The sequence below is a fragment of the Colletotrichum fioriniae genome, assembly GCF_027942845.1.
Source record: "Colletotrichum fioriniae strain IMI 355084 chromosome Unknown scaffold_1, whole genome shotgun sequence".
Taxonomy (NCBI): Eukaryota; Fungi; Ascomycota; class Sordariomycetes; order Glomerellales; family Glomerellaceae; genus Colletotrichum; species Colletotrichum fioriniae.
The window spans coordinates 1,362,306-1,380,543 of NW_027076837.1; the positions used below are offsets into that span (position 1 = coordinate 1,362,306).

The window sequence follows — 18,238 nt, forward strand, 5'->3', positions numbered from 1 at the left end:
GTAGGCCGAAATCGTCGAGGTCGGTCAGACATCAAGCCACTTGAATTCGAGATCGAGTGCCACAATCACATCCGTTGAACCGCATATCCTTTTCTCGCCACTGCAGGAAGTGATCATTTTCCATCTTGTCATCCCCAAAAGGTAATCCAATCCTGTCTTTGCATCTCACATTCCTCTCTGAAGAGTGTGCTGCCCATCATGGCATCCCAAGTTGAAGAGAATGCTGAGCGTCAAGGAGCGTAGGGTCTGCCGCAAAACAAGTGCCCCTAGCTTTTCTCGGCCGGGCTCGCCCAAGCTCCGCTCCATTGCCGATCCCGACTACAAGCACAGCTCCGCCCGCCGCACCATGTCACAGCCCCTCGCCATGCAAGCCAACCTCGCCGGCCCTGGTAGGTTATCCGCCCCGGCCAGGCCCATGAACCTGTGTCACTGACTATTCTTCAGCAAAACTTGAGGCTGTCACTGCTCTTATGAAGAAGTTGGAAGACGACCTGAAAAAACCCACCCTGCTCCCACATCGTAAGTTTGATCCACGATGCAATGCTTCTCTCAGTCGTCCAGCTGACATTGTATCTTAGAGCGTGATGCTGCTCTTGAAGAGCTGAAGATCTATGGGCGGGACCCTACCAACGCTGATCCTATCTTTACACCAGAGGTCATCCCATCTGCCTCACACGAGTGCTGTTGATACTAACAGGCTATAGGGTATCGAGATGCTTACAAGGCATGCCTTCTTAAGCCCCTCGAACTCCACGGCAAGGGCAGCTCTGAGGGTTTTGGCCAACACGATGCTATTGAACCCTAAGGCTCGCCAAACATTTGTTGACCTTGGCTACGAGGACCAAGCTTGCAGGAGACTGAAGAACGACAGCTTCGACGATGAATTCCTTGTCTCCAGAGTCTTGTTCCTCACCACCTATGGAACCAAAATCGATCTCCTTGCTCTGATTCAGAAACACAGGTTGGCCGATATCGTGATTGAGAATCTTTCCAAGCACCAAAAGCGCTTGGGAAGTTCCCAGACCCATGTGTCAGCCGATCCTATGGAAGACATGGCGCTCAACGAGACTCTGAAGCTACTTTTCAACGTCTCGCATTTCTGCCCCTCGGAAGTGGGGGCCTTTACAGGCGCCATTCCACACATCATTGCACTACTTTGGAAGCATGATATTCCCTCCAACAAACCGCTCGATCCGCCATTCAATACCCTTGTCAATGCTTTGCTGGATCTCAAGTTGGAGGACAAAGATGTCCAGGGGGCTCTTTATCCCAAGAGCGAACCTGCAAAGGTAGCGGATCGCTTTATTGAGATACTGGACGCGGCTCTGAAGGCATATCCCGATAATGAGCTGGAGCAGCTGGTAACGCCGCTGATAGGTGTCTTGCGGCGTGTGCACGATGGTGCTCCTGACGATGCCAAGAAGTCTATTAGGAAGCAGCTTCTTCCTACCGAGCAGGATAGAAAGGAGGTTCTTGGCCGCGGTACCTCATTGACTTCGCGCTTGTTGCGCAACTCCACCAATCCCCTGACTCCCCATCTTCGGGAGGCCATCTCCCATCTTCTCTTCGACATGTCAGACAAGGATGCTTCAAAGTTTGTTGAGAACGTCGGTTACGGCTTTGCGTCAGGCTTCCTGTTCCAAAACAACATACCCATCCCTACCAGTGCTGCTGAAGCGTTCAGCACGGGTGAGGAACAGCGGCCTGTCAACCCCATTACTGGACAGTTCATAGACAAGGAAAAACACGTTGAACTTCCGGAGATGACAGAAGAAGAGAAGGAGAGAGAGGCAGAAAGACTATACGTCCTGTTTGAAAGGCAAGATGGCACTCACACCACGACTAGAAGACATACTAACAGATCATTAGACTCAAGAAGACAGGTGTTGTTGATATCCAGAACCCTGTGGAGCAGGCGGCGAGGTCGGGGCAACTTCATGATTTTGGAGATAAGCGAGTGGAGGAGCTTGACGATTGAGACGAAGCATAGCATAGGGACAGGTGGAACCATACATGCATCAGGCATTGGCGTATTCATTGAAGGTACCTTAGCTTGACACAACTTTTGATGATTAGGGTCCGCACTGTTTTCGTATCAGTGAAGGTCCAGCTGGCTACGTTTCTACCTTCTGACGTGATTCCTATCCATTCCTGCCTGAGGCTATGGTTCAGATTGTCCTTCATACAAGCAGGCCCGGCATTGTCAAGTTTAGGGCGCCCCGAGAAGTATTTCAGAAGCAAAGCTGCGAGCTGTACTTGATCCCGATGTTCCAGACCTGGGCTGAGAGAGGTGAGCACATCTCAGTTGCTCTCGCCCATTAATTGGACGACAATGAGTACCTTAGTGAACAGGTGCTCGTGCTAAGTATATTTCTACAAAGATCCTTTAGGCTGTTTTCTTTGTTCCTATCCCAGACTTCTTGTTCGCCCTTGCATTTTGCTCCCACAAGTAAGGTATCTTCTAGTAACAAACACCTAACCAAGACTGGACGGTTCCGGTGCATTGTTGGCATCTTTGTACTTTGAAGCACAATATTGAGGTAAATGTAAATTGCAGAGTGGGGTTGTGTCGAGGCCGACGTACCTACTTACGTGCCCATCCGCCGTGTCTAGTCAGGCGTTATCCTCACTTGAATCATACAATCTACCGAATCAAAATCAAACTCAAGCACTTACTAGGCACCTCAAGTGATCATCTTACGGGGCGGACTTACTTTACTTTGGCTTAAGATACCAGGTTGGGTCTGAGATCGAAGGAAGGTGAAAACACATCCCCCTTATCTTCCATCAAGTTCGCCTTTGAGTATGTTTTTCCGAGCAACTGCCTTCCTTTCCTGAATTTAACCTCCCCGCCCCCCGCGCCTTCCCCCTCTTGCTTCTGACGTTCGGACCTTCCTCGACTCAGCCGGGTTGCTGAGACTCTTTCCTTGGGTGTTTTTCTTTCCGATTTGGCAACCTCGCCTTACCTTGAAGTCCAACTTTAGTATAGACTGTGTGGAAATTCTTTCTTCTATCGCTGCTCGAGCTCTCTAGCCTAAGACAAGGTAGATTAAGGTCCACCTTTCCCCCCCAGTCTGAATCTTCTGAATAGCTTCGCCTACTCCACTCCCTTTCTACAAATCCTCAAGGTTATTGCCACAACTATCGCGATCCACAATGTCGGCTACGCTCGTGTTCAAAGGGCGAGAGCTCGCCATGACACGGGACGAGCTTGTCGCTTCTTCGGCTGCAACGTAAGTTTTGGACGCCTCCATTATTTCGTCACTAACGCCAAGGCCTATACAGCAAAGTGAACGGCGCCGAAAATGAGGACGAAGACGACCTGATCCCGAAAATCGAGTCTGATTTGATCGAGTCTGCCGGGGCCCCCGAGAAGTCGTCCAGCAGAAAGCGCCAGCCAAGTCAACCCGCCACCAGCAAAGCTAGCAAGAGACGCAAGCTGTTTGAAGGCCAAGAGCCTCTGGCTGGGTCTGCTCAGAGTGTCTTAGCCTCGATCGAGAACAGAGCCGCGCCTGCCGCGAAGAAAGGACTTTCTCTGGAAGCTTCCGACTCTGATGAGGAAAAAGGTCCCGACGATCACGGTCCTAGTGATACTGAGAGAGACGATGCTTCTCCTCCGCCGGTACAAACTCCTAAGAAGCGCGGTCGTCCCAGAAAGACTCCCAACGCTGTCTCGGCCAAGTTCAAGAAGTCGGTTGGTAAACCGATTGCCGCTGGACCAGTCGCCAAAGGTAAGTCTAGGGGTGGATGCACTTGCGTTCTGGTCGTTTTAACCTGTTTTGACCAGTCCTAATCTCTCTGGTGCGCTAGCTACGGCTCTTCGTCGATCTACTCGTGCTCCTACCATAGAGAAGGCAGTTCCAGAGAAAAAGGCAGTAGTACCGTCATGCCTTCCCAACTTCAAGACTACATTGAGACTGACACCATGACAGGCTGTGACGACTCATGGCCGAGGCGTCGCTCGTCCCAAGAAGGTTGCCAAGAAGAGCCCTGCCAAACGCACCTCGAGTTCTCCTACTTACTCAGAGGAGTTTTACGTCGTTGAGAAGATCGTTGGCGCACGCGTTGACCCCAAGACCAAGGTGCCGATGTACATGGTGAAGTGGAAGGGATATGGCTCGAACGAGAATACGTGGGAGCCAAAGGGAAACCTAAGCAAGTGCGCTGCTCTCATCAAGAGCTTTATTGCTTCTCAGAATGGGAAGAAGGGAAAGAAGTGAACCGCTCTCTGCCGCGGGGTCTTGCTGGCGTTACTAACACTTTTCGGGATTTCGGGACCATTTGGGTTTCATGGTTTCTAGGTGTTCAGTGCACACGTCATCGGTTTAGGGGAAGCTTTCGAAAAGGTGTGGAGAGGGATTTCAAGCGAAAAGCCGACGACTATATCCCAAGTTGGTTCATATGGCGAATGGGGAACTGGTCACAGTCGATGGGACTTTGACGAACGGACAGTTGCGCAGGGATAACGTGGGGTGGTGAAGCTAGGATTTCACAGGCTTGAGATTGGTCAGCTCCTGCAGCTAAGCTCTCCACTTGATATTCCCCGACTGGTTTAATTCACTGCCCCCTTACCTCCATCTCAGGGTTCACAGTGACCTCAACCCTTCCTTCAACGTGTCCGCCGGGTGGCCCTCAACATCTGCTGACTTTTTTTTTCTTCACTTCACTGCTCTGCTCCCCCCCCAGTGGATCTGTCGCAACTTCTCCCCCATAGCCTGACGATACGACATCCGAAGGCGGCCGACGCATAGATTGAGCCAATACCAGGTACAAGCTTGTCCTGTGTTCCCATCGCCAGACACCCCAGCCGCAATCATGGACGCCGTCCGCTCCGCCCTCCAACCTGTCACCCACAACCTCCCGGCCCCGATCCGCGACCTCGGCGTCTCCATCATCGGCGAGCACTGCTACAAGTCCCTCTTGCTAGACATCAACGTCGAGGATGTAGACTGCATCAAGCTCGGCCTGTCCAAGGGCATCGGCCTCGGCATCGTCGGCGTCTCAAGCATCGTCAAGCTGCCGCAAATCCGCAAGCTCACCTCGTCGCAGTCGGGCGAGGGCATCTCCGTGCTGTCGTACCTCCTCGAGACGGCCTCCTACCTCGTCTCACTGGCCTACAACTACCGCAACCAGTTCCCCTTTAGCACCTACGGCGAGACGGCGCTCATCATGGGCCAGAATGTCATCATCACCGTCTTGGTGCTCAACTATACTGGCCGCGCGAGCCTGGCTGCCGTGTTTGTGACGGCGTTGGCTGTGGCGCTGGGGACGCTGTTTGCCGGGAGCTTGGTCGATATGCAGACGTTGGGATACCTGCAGGCCGGCGCCGGCGTGTTGAGCGTCGCCAGCAAGGTTCCCCAGATTCTGGCGATTTGGTCCGAGGGCGGCACCGGACAGCTCAGCGCATTTGCTGTAAGTCGATTTCTCCTCGCCCCGTGTGGGAACCCTCGAGAGATTCAGGTGCTAACATGTGTAATCAAAAGGTCTTCAACTACCTCGCCGGCTCCCTCTCCCGCATCTTCACCACCCTCCAGGAGGTCGACGACAAGCTCATCCTGTACAACTTCATCGCCGGCTTCCTCCTCAACGCCGTCCTCGCGTCCCAGATGGCGTACTACTGGAACGCGCCCTCCAAGAAGGCCAAGGGCAAGCAGAAAGTTCCCATCCCTGCTGCCCCTTCTACAGGTTCCTCATCGGCTACTTCGACGCCCGCCAAGAAGGGTCCCAGCACCCGCCGTCGCGGTTGAGTGCGTAGTTCTCTCGAGAGGGGTACGCATTCCCCTTTGAAGGCGGCTAGAGCGTTAGATACCATGTTATTGCTTCTATAATACAGTGAGCACATTTTAGAACTTGTTCCACTTGCGTACTCTTCGTGATCAGTTTCTTCATTGACATTCTTAATCTTGGATTCCGGAGGGCCCTTTACCGACTGCATGTACTCGACTTGTGAGATTGCCACAGCACTGCTAAATCGGCTGGAGTTAGTAAGGTACAGTCCATTTGTTCGATTTGGTGCAGCCATTACCAACCCCAGTAGGCCGGCGATCCTCAGTATTTCCGTGATGAGAGAGAGCTGCGTCAAAGTTTGTGTTCCAGACCCAAGAAACCGGAGCTTCGGCTCTTCTATCGAGCAAGTGCTTCCTGCCCCTGCAGGTTGTGTATGGTATGCCAGAGCGCAGCATTACATATTCTTGCCCACAGGCCCGCTGAAGACTTATCGATACGACGGTCCAGTGGCTATCTCTCATCGCTCAATGCGCCGCAGCTTTTGACCTGACTTGTTAACGAAACCGAACACCCTTGGTTTAAACACCTCCATGCGGCTGTTCACGGGCATATGTGTCATGAAGAGTGTCAAACGAGATATGGGATCGACGGAGTGTGTATTATGAGGCCTCGGGTGTGGTACGAGGCCGTATGGCGTTGACGTCTCCTCCTCCTCCTCCCCTCCCCCGTAATCAGGGTTCTTTTTCCCCCTCGGTCGCCGCCGCCCATCATCACCATCACCACCACCACCCCCTTCGACCTCTCCTTTCTCGCGCGCCTCCCCCAAAAACAAAACCGCAAAAGTTGGCATAACTGGGTATGCCCGTAGGCAGGGACCCACCTCCTCCTCGTGGTATCGTAGCCTACTATCCAAGTTAGAAACCTGTTCACGAGGAGATTGAGTGCTAAGAAAAGGGGTAACTCACATACTCGTACAAACACCAAAGAAACCGTAAACACACTTCGGCGCTCAACCGCGCAGAGAGAGGAACGCGACCAATCCCCCCACGAAAGCCGCAACCCACAGCGCCATGCCGACAAGCAGCATGATGCGCAGGTTGCGTCTTTGGTGGAAGGAGAGGCCGGTGCACTCTCCGCCGGTGAGGCCCGCCAACACCCGATCCCACGACCAGACGAGGGTGACGGCCCCCACGAACGGCAGCAACAGGGTCGCCCCCATCACCGCGTAGTAGAAGACCGCCTGGCGGCGGACCGCGCCCCGCGAGAGAGGGGTCTGGTCCCGGACGGTGGCCGCCATGTCCGCGAGCTCGGTATCCGTTCCCCGACCGCCGAGTTGACGGACGGCCTGGAGGGCACGGTACCTCTCCATCACCTCGGAGGAGTAGAGGTGGGGAGAGGCCCGGCGGCCCGCAGACTGGTCGATGGCGAGGGCCTCCGCCGCAGCTTGGTGGCTAATGTTTGCCATCTTGCTGGGGGTGGAGACCCTCTCTCTCGCCCTCGCCTGGTCGGTGGTCGCTTGGGGGCGCGACACCGACGAGTACTGGGTTGGGATGTACTCGCGGGTCGGCCGCCCAAATGGGTGTTGTTGGTGATCTGGAAGCAATCGAGGTTAGCCAGCGAGTTCTGAGAGCCCAACGTGAAAGCAAAGACTTGCTTCGAGCAGGGGGTTTGCTGATCCCGAAGTGACTTCGAGCTTTTTTTTCGAACAAAATTCGAACAGCGATTCATACAGGGCCTTGAAAGGAGGCGGGAGAGGTTTGGAGCGAGGGTTCGTTTTTTTTGGTTACTCATACGTTGGGTGACCAACCTTGGGTTTGGAGAGTATTGGGAAGAAGAGGAAGAAAGCAGTAGAGCAAGGAGAGAGGGAATGGCTTTATATATATATATATATCGGAAGGGCAGTAGGGCATAGAAATGCGGAGGCAGGAGACTCACCAATGAAGATAGTACGGCGATCGATGCCCGGGTTATCGGTGCGGGAGAAGAATGATCTTGCAGAGTTGTTTCTCAAGGCGGGACGAGGATAGATGTGGCTGCCGGCGTTCGAGGAAGTAGGCAGACCGGGGGAGATGATGTGTCCTGAAAGGGTATGGTCCTCGAGGCCGCTCGCGCGACGGAAAGCTTGAAGCTTGGCTGCGTCCTCGCGAGGGACAAGGGGGAACGGTAGGTTGGCATACTCGTTGTGGCTGAGCTGTGCTGCCTCTTCATTATACTGTGCTCGATCATTCCGCACACGATCCCAAGAGAAGTCTGGATAGGGAGCTGGCATGGGGTCAAGCTCGATCTCTTCCCAGCCATCTTGTCTTCGCTGTCTGTTCTGCAGTGCGCGCGCAGGAGGTGATGGGTAGGAAGGCGAGGCAGAGCGAGAGCGAATCGACGGCAGAGGGGTGGACTTCTCCCACCATGCTCTTGCTCGGGTGGTGGAGGACTCACGGCCTTTGTGGGAAGTAGTGTGGTGAGCGACAGGATGCTGTTGTTGATGTTGAATCAGAAGTGCATCTGAGACGTTGGCAATGCTGCTACCAGTCATGACTCTGCCCACAAAGCCTGTAGGGAACTCGCGGTCATCGGTGACAGTTCGCCAGTCTTCTTCTCCCTCCAAGCCAGTGCGCTCCTCTGCATCTTCTGAGGCAACTGTGGCCATGCGCGTGTGATCGATGGCATTGTATGGCTCTGTTGCTTGCATGCCAATCTCATCTCCAGTGAATGGGGCTGGAACAGGAACAGGGACTTTGATACCGGATTGGGTGATCTGCCAGTCGGGCTGAATAGCTGGGGCATGGTAAAAGTCGTTCTTTTGCTGATCAGAGCTGCTGTGATAGGGTGACTGACGTGAAATCTGAAGGTGTGAATGACGAACACGGCCGATAAGACCACTGGACGGCTGGCTCAGCCCAGTAACGTGGTGAAGCGCACGAGAAACTTCCTTCTCACCATGGGGGCGTAGAAAGACCTTCTCTTTGCCAGGCTCAGACTGCTCGACATTGTGATCCGAAGCATGGGACGATGCGTTGGAGAAAGCATGGAATGGGTTCAACAACTTGACTGGAGCCTTCCCTTTGTCCTGGTTGGTGACCACATCTTCGGAGCATCCAGAGGCGTCTCCATCATAGTCGGACTCAGACCGAGATGTTTCCTCGATTGTAGGTACAGGCTGAGGGGCAGGGATTGAGGGAGGGGGAAGAACACCACGATCGATGAAGATAGGTAAGTGGTTGCTCTGGTTGCCAGGCTGTAAGGCTTCGTGATCAAGAAAGATGGGATACTGGGTTCCGTTCAAGCCAGAGAGGTGAGTTTTGTTGAAATAACCGGAAGGAGTTTCTTTCTTGACGACGTCATCAATGTGGGAAGATTGGTCTGCTTCCTCGGTGTGCCATGAGGGACTTGCTGCAACTGGAGGCGAAAGAATGGGGGAAGAGGCCAAAACAGGCGAGGACCTTGGCTCGATCTTGATCTTGTTCATTGAACCGTCGTCAATGGAGGCTAGACTGTAGTCATCACCATCTTCTGGGTAGAATGAGGAGGCATCTGGGTACTCAGTGGCGGCATGCTGGCTGTCGAAAGGATCATCGATGGAATCCTGTCGGTCATGCTGCTCCTTGAACTCATGTAAGGACAAATTCGAACAATCGATGAAGGCGTTCTCGTCATCCGACAGGTATAAAGAGGAAGATCTTTGAGGGCCATGGTCTTTCGTCTGAATTTGAGACACGATAATAGAAGGCGAAGTTTGCTTATCTACCTTGCTCTGGTGGCCAGACGCGTTCGGTTCGGCAAGTAGCTCTAGGCTCTTCGGTTCCTTCTGACCCTTGGAGTCTTGAGACTGGCCAGAGGATTCGTTGGAGGTACTTAGAATGTCTTCGACTTGCTCCTCTGTGAGCTGTTCTCCATCGCCTAGCTGTCCATCAAACTCAATGGGGATCTTGGGGGTCGGAGGAGCAATGTGTCGATGAGCTTCGTTAAACGAAGCATAGAGAGCCTTGTTTGGGGTAAGAGATCGCTTGGAAGGTCGCTAAACAAGGTCAGTATGATACACTCGATATTCAAGTTCATGAGCGACAAAGGCATCTCACCTCTTTGATCCCTTGATTGTCTGACATCTTTTGCGATGATGAGATCGGTCTGCTTTCTGCTGAAAGAGGTGGATTGTCTCGGAGCGAGGATGAAAGAAGGGGGATGAAACAGTAGGATTGTCCATACAAAGGAGGTCGCTAATGAGGTGGGAAAGATTCCGCCCTGCCTTTGAAGAGTATTTGACTCGCGAGCAACCTCTGTTGTTGTATGTGATGTCGCAGGAAACTCGAGCTGCAAGAGGGATAAGAAAAGCGCTCAAAGATAGTTGTTGAACAAGTGATGGAATGTGAACTTTACCCAATGGTTGAGGTGAAGCGATGTGAGTACGCAGAACTAGCGATACAAACTTGACACCTAGGACGAGTATTTTTTCAGTGACGCTCCTAACATGAAAGTGCTCTGGTGAGTCTGCAGATTGCTTGACTGTCTCACGCCTCGAGACCTCTGACGTAGTGAAAAGGCTGCTTGTGCTTCAAGTTTTGGAGATCTTAAAGTGAAGGCTCGAAAAGCTCAGTAAGTTGTATCAGCAAGGGTGAAGGTGCATAGAGTTATGAGCGTCTCTGAGAGAATTCCAGAAAGGCGCATCTGGGGGGAGGGAACGTGTACGGAATTTTGCAAGGAGCAGACAAAAAGGTAGCTCATTGAAAAAAGTGATTGGTATCGAGAATGAAGAGTGAGGAGTGTGAGAAGGTTGAGTGTGAGATGGATATCGTGCGATGAGAAGGGTTGGAAGGTACCGGGAGAGGGGGCAAGTTGGTGGAATAGCTACTGTTGTGTGGGAGAGAAATCCAGCAACGTGACTTCCTGCGAAGTTGGGAAAGAGGAAGGACTGTTCAACGTGGTGTAAATATTTTTTAAATTATTATTTTTCTCGCTCGGCCGGGCAGACGTGATGCCAACCTCGAGATATCGACAAGGGCCAAGGTGTAGAATGGGTGTGGGTCCCAGCACCTCCCACCATCAGCTGTAAACTGCCCTTCGAGGCAGTCAGACAACGAGGATGCTTTGTCTTCTTCCCCCCCCCCAGAATCTCATAAGTCGGCATTGGCAGTAAGATGTTTGATGTTTTAATCCGTTTAGCAAAGCATATCCCATGTACTCATACAAGTTGGTCTCGATGTTTGTTATCTTGCACCACTTACGCAAATCCGTTTTGTACTTATGTTGTCAGCCAATAGCAGAACTAGCATGACGATGAGAACCTCAAGAACTTAGAGGTCATGAGAATATTGATTTCGCATCACGAACTTGGGGAATAAATGGTTTCGAGTGTATTTTCTATCCCATAAATAGATTACCTTTATGTGAACGGTATCGCGGAAGGCTAACCGATGCATCGAACATGAAGGTCACATACATTCTGGCTTGAAGAGTGTAATGATAGGCATAGTATATCTGCGCTACGTTGCTCACAAGTACCTACATGGAAAGACCAAATTCTAAGAAAGAAATGAGCCCAGCCCGGCCGCGACATGCGTTGCTATCCAGGTGTTTTCTTAACTATCGCAAATAGAAAGAAGCCACGGAAATCAGTCAAAGTTCAGATAGAGAAGCGAAAAATGGCGTGTAGGAGGTTTGATGGCGAGTGTGCGAACATCTGTTGCGCGGGCAACGTGATGTATCGCGGACGCTTAGGCTGTAAGGAAGGAACGAGATGTCGTCAGATGAAGCAGGCACGACCGAGACGTTCGTAGACCCACCTATTTTCCGATGGTCTGGACCCAAGAACGTTAGTTCCCTAATCGGCGATAGGTGATAGAGATAAGCGATAAGATAGCGCCCAGGCACCTCATGAACCCCCTGTCAATAGACCCTGTCGGACTTCCTCCCTCTGACAAGGCAAGCCAGCCTCCAGATGGCCATTGCTTTGATTTCTTCTTCTATCATCCGTGTGTCGGCATGTCTGGGCCGAACTCACTACTACCAGCTCATACACCTTGGCGCTGATGAAGGTATTCTAGGATATCTGCGACGAGCTGAGCGCCGCAACATTCTCAGGGTCCGTCAGCCTTCAGGGACCACCTAGTGCCTCGGCAACGCATCACCCGAGACCTTGGTATCCCTCCGTACATCATCTACCATTCTGGGGTCTTCCGAGTCCAGCTCACGATCTCCAGTCGAAGCTTGCGTCCCATCAGCTTCAACTTGGCGGAGTAGTGTACGTTGCGATTTCTGCTGATCGTGGGAATCGAGCTGCTAGCGCGCAACCGATCGACGGCAGACGAAACGCACCCCCTCATCGAATTATTAATGTTCTTGGGACGGCATCACAGCATCATCCCCCAAGGTGACGAGGACCTCCAATTTCTCCACTTCAACCAAGAGGGGAAGTCGGGATATAGGTTCCATGGAGTCTCGTCGAAGCCGCAGAGAAGAGTCAAGCAGATAGAGTTCGACCTGCCCGCAGTCTGTGCTCGTCTCATCCGAGCCTAAAAGACCGAAAAATCAAGATTGACAGGCGTTAGCAGTCAACGTGTTGCGGGCCTCATAAGCCAGCATTGCGAGATTACATCGTTCTTCGGTTGGACTTGGACTTTTGCTTGGAGGACTTGGAGAGGCGAACAAGCAACATCCTGAAAAGTACTGGCTGAGACAGCAAAGATCGGCACCGAATTCAATAACCGGGACACATCCCTGACGAAGACAGGGCGAAAAGCATTGTTTCGTCCCCGAGTGTCACGTATGCACCAGCAAATGCCGCTGTCAATCAACTGGACCCTCGTTTCCTGGGTGGTCGCTGTTTTGTTGCTCGATGCATCAACAACATTTTGTCGGAATCCTTGGTGCATCACAAACACATCGCATAGCATAGCATCGTAGCGCGGCGCAGCCAAGGAGTGTTGTCTGGATGCAGTACACAGGCCCGACTGGACGAGGTGCAGGAGTCAGATTCCCGGTCACGGTCTCCCTTGCTCTCCGACTGGGTTTGCACCGGAGGATGCTCCGTGGGTCTCGCCGAGCCGTCATGGATGATGAACAAGTTGTCAAGTCAGCGACAGCAAAAAACAGCAAAGGAGCGACTGAGCGGTTGCTTCAGTGGATGGCAATTTCTTGAAAAACCGAGGGTTGGAAAGCCTCATTAAAAGGAGGCGACGACAGTCGACGTGGGAGGGACAGATGCACGGAGATGAGGCAACCAATGAGCGACTGAGACCGAGGCAGCAGAACCAATCACGGGCGGCAAAATTCCAGCCCCTTTGCCGAATCCAGATCTTGATGAACACCCGCTCCCTCGTCCTCGACTTTTTCGCCTCCTCCTTCCCTGATGGCTTCGCCCACCTGTCACGAACCCCACCGCCCTCGCATGCCTCGACCTGGGATCTCTCTTCCAATCCCGTGTGCAGTCGGCGAACCATCGACCTGGGGCGGACTCGCAATTCCCATTGTTTGGCGGCTACGGATACATACACGCACGCACGCAGAGGGTAACAACACCTATACGGATACTCCGTATGCATACACTTCCACACCCTCATACCTTACTCACACCATGGGTGAGACTGAACGAGACTCGAGAGAGAGAGAGAGAGGAGGCGGTCGAGCTGACCGTCTGTTTAGGTATTATTGCTGCACACAACTCGAGACAGCAGCATAACCTTACCCTGCTGTATTGTCATATGCATGCACGCACTATCAATGTCTTGCCTGACAAGCACCATCTTACAGTTGAGGCGGGCAATGGCTGCGGTGGATGGACAAGGTTGGGAAGTCTATCCGTACCCAGAGCTTACTGTGTAGTGTAGGTTCGTCGAGTTCCAACGCCAACCCGCCTGGAAACGCCACGTTCCTTGCACCGGTCGGGGGATGGCAGCGATGGACCTCGCACTAAATCTGCGATGCGCAACGCCGCACACGCATATCCGTCCTAGCTCCCTCACACCGCTCGTACGACGGTGTCCGCTGCCCGGCTCCCGTCCACCCAAACCTCTCGGTTGCTTCGAGTCGCCCTCGTCCCGCTGGTTGGGATTCTGCAGATGAGCAAGCCAAGGGGGGCCTAGACGGGCCATGCAACGCTGTCCTGCCCTGAGCTGGGTCTCTCCATGCAGCTATGTCTGTCCAGCAGAACAGACTGGCTCTCAGAAATCGTCCTGCTGTGCCTGTCCCTCGCCTCACTTCGTCGTACCTCGAAACTGAACCTTTGTTTCGTTTCTTTTACATGGTCCTCCCGAGCTATCCATTCCTCGTTAGTTGCCGTACGCAACCTCCAGCCGCCGGCGCCGGGCATCCTTCTCCACCGGCCTCTTTAATGCGGTTCCGGCGCACATGACACCCATACCAACAGTCGTCGCCCGTATTTCACCTTGAGCACCCCCCCCGGCCTGCCACACTTCATCACACCTCCGACCTCCCGAAGTTCGCCCTTTCCCACCAACTTCGCCCTTTCCTTCCATTTTGCAATATCTCAAGAATGTTCAATGGCGTTTTGGGTGGTCGGCGGGGAGGCAAGGCCACTTTCTCAAGGTGAGGGCCACCACGCCCTCAATTCCGATCTCTACGTCGTAGGTGGCAAAAGGAGGATTGGTCACGCTGATGAGCGCGACACCTACGACGGCAACCATGAGTACGCACACGACGACATGCCCTTCCAGAAAAGGGCCCGTGTATCACATTTCACCTCCGACTCGGATCCTGTTTGTCCTCCGCGGGGATCGATTCCCGTTCAGAACCTGTCCTTTTTAGTGATTCGAGAACAAACATCGCCAACGCCCGAGCCGGCCGAAGCCGATGTCACCTCATCGCAAATGGAGCGCACCGCCTCTGGCTTGTCCATCTCGTCCGATACAGACATTTACAGCGCCGCCAGCGAGGACGATCTGAGGCTACTCGACGACGACGTCGCGGCTAGGCTGGTCGAAAATCGGTTGCAACTTGGCCGGCGTCGTACCAAGGATTCTCAGCATGAACGAATTCTGAGATCACTCATCCGACCACGATCTCGGCATGCCGAGTTCTCCATCGACAATGATGCGCTGGAGAGCATTTTCTCCGCCGCAAACGAGATCTTCTTTCACAACAGTCTATCGCAGCGCGTCACTTGGGATTGGTCCCATGCATCTAGCGCCCAGTACAAGGACCACATCATCGGCACTACAGCCCTTCGGCGCTCTAAAATGGGAGGCTTCGAGACTCTCATTGTCTTGTCGAACCCAATCTTGAAGGACAAGCAGTACAATCGACGACTTCTCATCTCTACCTTCTTACATGAGCTCATTCACAGCTACCTTTTTATCAAATGCGGCGTCAAGGCTCGTCAGTGTGGCGGACATACCGCTGGCTTTCGACGGATTGCGGAGCTCATTGATCTTTGGGCTGGGCCGGACAATTTGCACCTACGGAACATGGAGGCGGATTTGGACCACTTCCGGGAGGACGAAGACCATGTTCCTGAAGGCGATGTGCACCGTATGGGCAGACCCTGCAGACACAACTTCCCCGCCTTTCAAGAGCACCTCAACCCCCGTCACCACGCATACCACGACAACCAGACTTATGAGAGGTCCCGATACAGATCTCAGGAACGATGGGAGTATCACATCAATGACCACCGCGAGTACTTTCCAGTCAGCAGGGAGAGCAGTCCCACATCTACGACCATAACGACGACTGAGGAAGACTACGACGAAGTGGAGCCACTTGAGGAAGGTGAGATCCGCGAGACACGTGGCCGGCTCTTCTTCCCTGGCAACTACGTTTCCAGCAGGCAGTCATCTGCCCACGAACGAAACTATTATGACTCATACGACGGGCAATGGGCCCGTACTGATGACCGAGGGGGAATTGTCGTCTTGAGTTACGACAACACTCCACAGCAGGCCATCCCGTCATACGTTAGGGGATGCCGAAACGCGTCTCCCACATGTGTATAGCACGTTATTCTCTTTGTCTGGATCTTACGGCGAGACGGTCTCATTGGGTGGCGAATCATATTAAGCATGGCGACGGTGTTTTACTATACAATCTTGGGGAGGGTGTTTCTACCCACGTCGGGTTCCTACAGGTGCATTATCATGGGTCGGCGGAAGGACTATCATAACACATTGTAATCCATCCTTCTATAACCCTCTTCATCTAGATCTGTTATTCCAAAGCCTTGCTTAGCATGGCAACTTTACCAAGCTGTCACACTGTCATGCGTTCGCTCCGGCCCAGTCGCGCTGACTGCTGCCCACGGCAGCACGGCTTCCACCACCGCTATGAGGCAGTCTAAACTCCCTTTTCACTCTGCGACACCGCCGACGATGAGAAAACTGGCTGACCGAGCCCCCGGTTTGAAACCATGCGCCTCTCTTGGTAAACGCTCTGAGGTGAGGGGACTCGTGCATGGACCGCGACGGTTGACCGTTGTACCAAACAGACGCATCCAAGCGCCGTCCCGACGAGATGGCGAGTAAGTGCTTACAAAACGAACATGACAGCGACACGACAGGTTGCTGAGAAACATTTCTTTGAATCGACAAGAGAGAAAGGAAGATTGCCCATCCGCCGACTATGCTACAACCCGACATGGCGGAATCGAAGCGGGCGAGGTTTCTACCGCAACAGTGCCAACATCACTCGCGGAAACCGCACAAGGATGACCAGTTACCGCAACCACGGTCTTATAACATCAACGACGTCGCAATCACTCTATCCGAATCCATGCTAGGGCCGATCCCATGGTCCGCCTCCGAGAAGTCACTCAAGAACACCGTCGCCCGCGTATTAGTCGACAAGGGCACCGAAACAAGTCCGAAAGTTACTTCGGCAAGCACCATCTTTTCCATCATGAAAGCAATCGACGATCTCTGCTTCCTGGGCTTGATCTTCCCGACGCCCCAGATCAACCACGTATCGCACCCCGTCCTTCTAGAAGTCGGACAAACGCGGGGTAGGGTGGGTTGGACGCAGCCGCTGCGGACTAGTAGGCCCGGGGCCCCCAGCATCGTCATCCGCCTAAGCACGGTCCGCCACCGCGATGACGGCACCACCACCACCACCGGTACCGGCAAGCCGCTGCCCCTCAGAGAGATTGTGCAGGTTGCTGTCCACGAAATGGTGCACGCCTACCTTTTGCTGTTGTCGTGTCGAAGAGAGAAGTGCGATGTGGACTTTGATATCATGCACCGCGACTCTGATGGCGGGGGTCATGGGCTTGCGTTTGTTGCGCTGCTCAAGGCTGTGTTGGGGCAGATTCAGAGATGGGCGCCAGAACTACGTGATTTCGGGTTGACGGATGAGTCAATTCACCCGTACGAGGACTTTGGGCTGGAGTTGTGGAAGAGGGGGGATAGGATCTCGTCGAGGAGCAAGGGGCAGCGTGTTTGGTGGCTCGCTGCGAAGCCTATGTGAGGCATGAGGTGTCAACGTTCTTTTTGTTCTTGGCGTTGGGAATTGGAACTACCAGAGGGAGCAATCGCTATGAAACTTGTTCGCTGGCATGGAGTGGCTTTGCATTACTTACTATATAACTTTTGATAGTCGGGCGTCTTGCTGGGGATTTTGCCGGCTTTTCTACAAGGTCGTACAGAGGGGAATTGTTGGTCAACCTTACTTGCAAACAAGAAATACAATATCGTAGCAGACATCGACATCAGACTCGGCAATTAGTCTTTACTCAACAAACCATCTGAATGGATACTGCCGTAAGCTTCAGCTTCCATTCAATCAACCCTTGCGTCCTTTCAAGAAGCATCTCAACCCCGTAGCTAACTGGTTAGGTTATCATAAGCGACGAATAGCCGAAGATAAAACTTACTTGACAAGCTTGAGTGGCGTTGTTCCGCCGGGTATGGAAACTAGTCTAGCCGCTTGGCTTGTAATTGCTACTTCTAGTTACTACTTAGTCGATAATCTTTGCATGACCAACCCTCTTCCTATCGCTCAAAAGACTTAGCAGCCATCCCGAAATCCACGGGAAACAAGCGCTTACTCAATTTCCACACTTTGCAAATCAATGGGTTGATGTATGCGTGCAAGTGTCTTGGCGAATTGGGATTGGCAGGAGGCTTCAGGTACCAGCCCTTCGCAAACGAAACATCTTTATTTTAGGCGATCCGGAGGAGTCCGTAGAGGTAATTGACTCATGGCTTCTTTCCCATTCGTTTCTGAATATGTTGACAGAGCCCATCTGATGAGATCGTGGATCTAAGCCGCAGTCGCTTGTTCGTCATTTTCCTGCCTACCCACCTTAGCTCAGAGACCATTACTGTCGCAGGACTTGTCGTCTTTCTCAACCTGCATCTTCAAAATCACCTGTCAGCATATCCGTTGCAAGTCGCCAATTCAAGCATAGTTCAGTTAGCCGATGGAACCACGGACAGGGTGGTCATTTTTCAGCCGAGTGCCAAGACGTCCGTCTTTGGCAATCTTAGCCAGGGGTTTATGATGCTAGCGCGATGTCTCATGCATGATCTCCTCCGTCTTACACCTCCAAGGTCCTCACCAACATTTTTATTCT

The 18,238-nt window shown here is 52.9% G+C and overlaps 6 protein-coding genes across 6 annotated transcripts; 5 read left to right on the top strand and 1 right to left on the bottom strand.

Moving 5' to 3' along the window:
* Window positions 1–220: 220 nt before the first annotated feature.
* N0V96_000365 (uncharacterized protein) lies at window positions 221–1,978 on the top strand (the record flags this gene model as incomplete). Its single annotated transcript, XM_053195501.2, has 5 exons — window positions 221–389; window positions 445–519; window positions 579–655; window positions 705–1,810; window positions 1,870–1,978. 5 exons carry the CDS (start codon window positions 221–223, stop codon window positions 1,976–1,978), a joined length of 1,536 nt encoding a protein of 511 aa, XP_053047154.2.
* Window positions 1,979–3,156: 1,178 nt separating this feature from the next.
* Window positions 3,157–4,220, top strand: N0V96_000366 (uncharacterized protein; the record flags this gene model as incomplete). Its single annotated transcript, XM_053195502.1, has 3 exons — window positions 3,157–3,233; window positions 3,286–3,731; window positions 3,955–4,220. The coding sequence occupies 3 exons, from the start codon at window positions 3,157–3,159 to the stop codon at window positions 4,218–4,220; spliced, it is 789 nt and encodes a 262-aa protein (XP_053047155.1).
* Window positions 4,221–4,815: 595 nt separating this feature from the next.
* On the top strand, window positions 4,816–5,747 carry N0V96_000367 (uncharacterized protein; the record flags this gene model as incomplete). Its single annotated transcript, XM_053195503.1, has 2 exons — window positions 4,816–5,412; window positions 5,484–5,747. 2 exons carry the CDS (start codon window positions 4,816–4,818, stop codon window positions 5,745–5,747), a joined length of 861 nt encoding a protein of 286 aa, XP_053047156.1.
* Window positions 5,748–6,736: 989 nt separating this feature from the next.
* N0V96_000368 (uncharacterized protein) lies at window positions 6,737–9,827 on the bottom strand (the record flags this gene model as incomplete). Its single annotated transcript, XM_053195504.2, has 3 exons — window positions 6,737–7,320; window positions 7,663–9,739; window positions 9,801–9,827. The coding sequence occupies 3 exons, from the start codon at window positions 9,825–9,827 to the stop codon at window positions 6,737–6,739; spliced, it is 2,688 nt and encodes an 895-aa protein (XP_053047157.2).
* A 4,531-nt stretch (window positions 9,828–14,358) lies between these two features.
* N0V96_000369 (uncharacterized protein) lies at window positions 14,359–15,668 on the top strand (the record flags this gene model as incomplete). Its single annotated transcript, XM_065755919.1, has 2 exons — window positions 14,359–14,362; window positions 14,482–15,668. The coding sequence occupies 2 exons, from the start codon at window positions 14,359–14,361 to the stop codon at window positions 15,666–15,668; spliced, it is 1,191 nt and encodes a 396-aa protein (XP_065615159.1).
* Window positions 15,669–16,290: 622 nt separating this feature from the next.
* N0V96_000370 (uncharacterized protein) lies at window positions 16,291–17,130 on the top strand (the record flags this gene model as incomplete). Its single annotated transcript, XM_053195506.1, has 1 exon — window positions 16,291–17,130. One exon carries the CDS (start codon window positions 16,291–16,293, stop codon window positions 17,128–17,130), a length of 840 nt encoding a protein of 279 aa, XP_053047159.1.
* Between the last annotated feature and the right edge of the window lie 1,108 nt (window positions 17,131–18,238).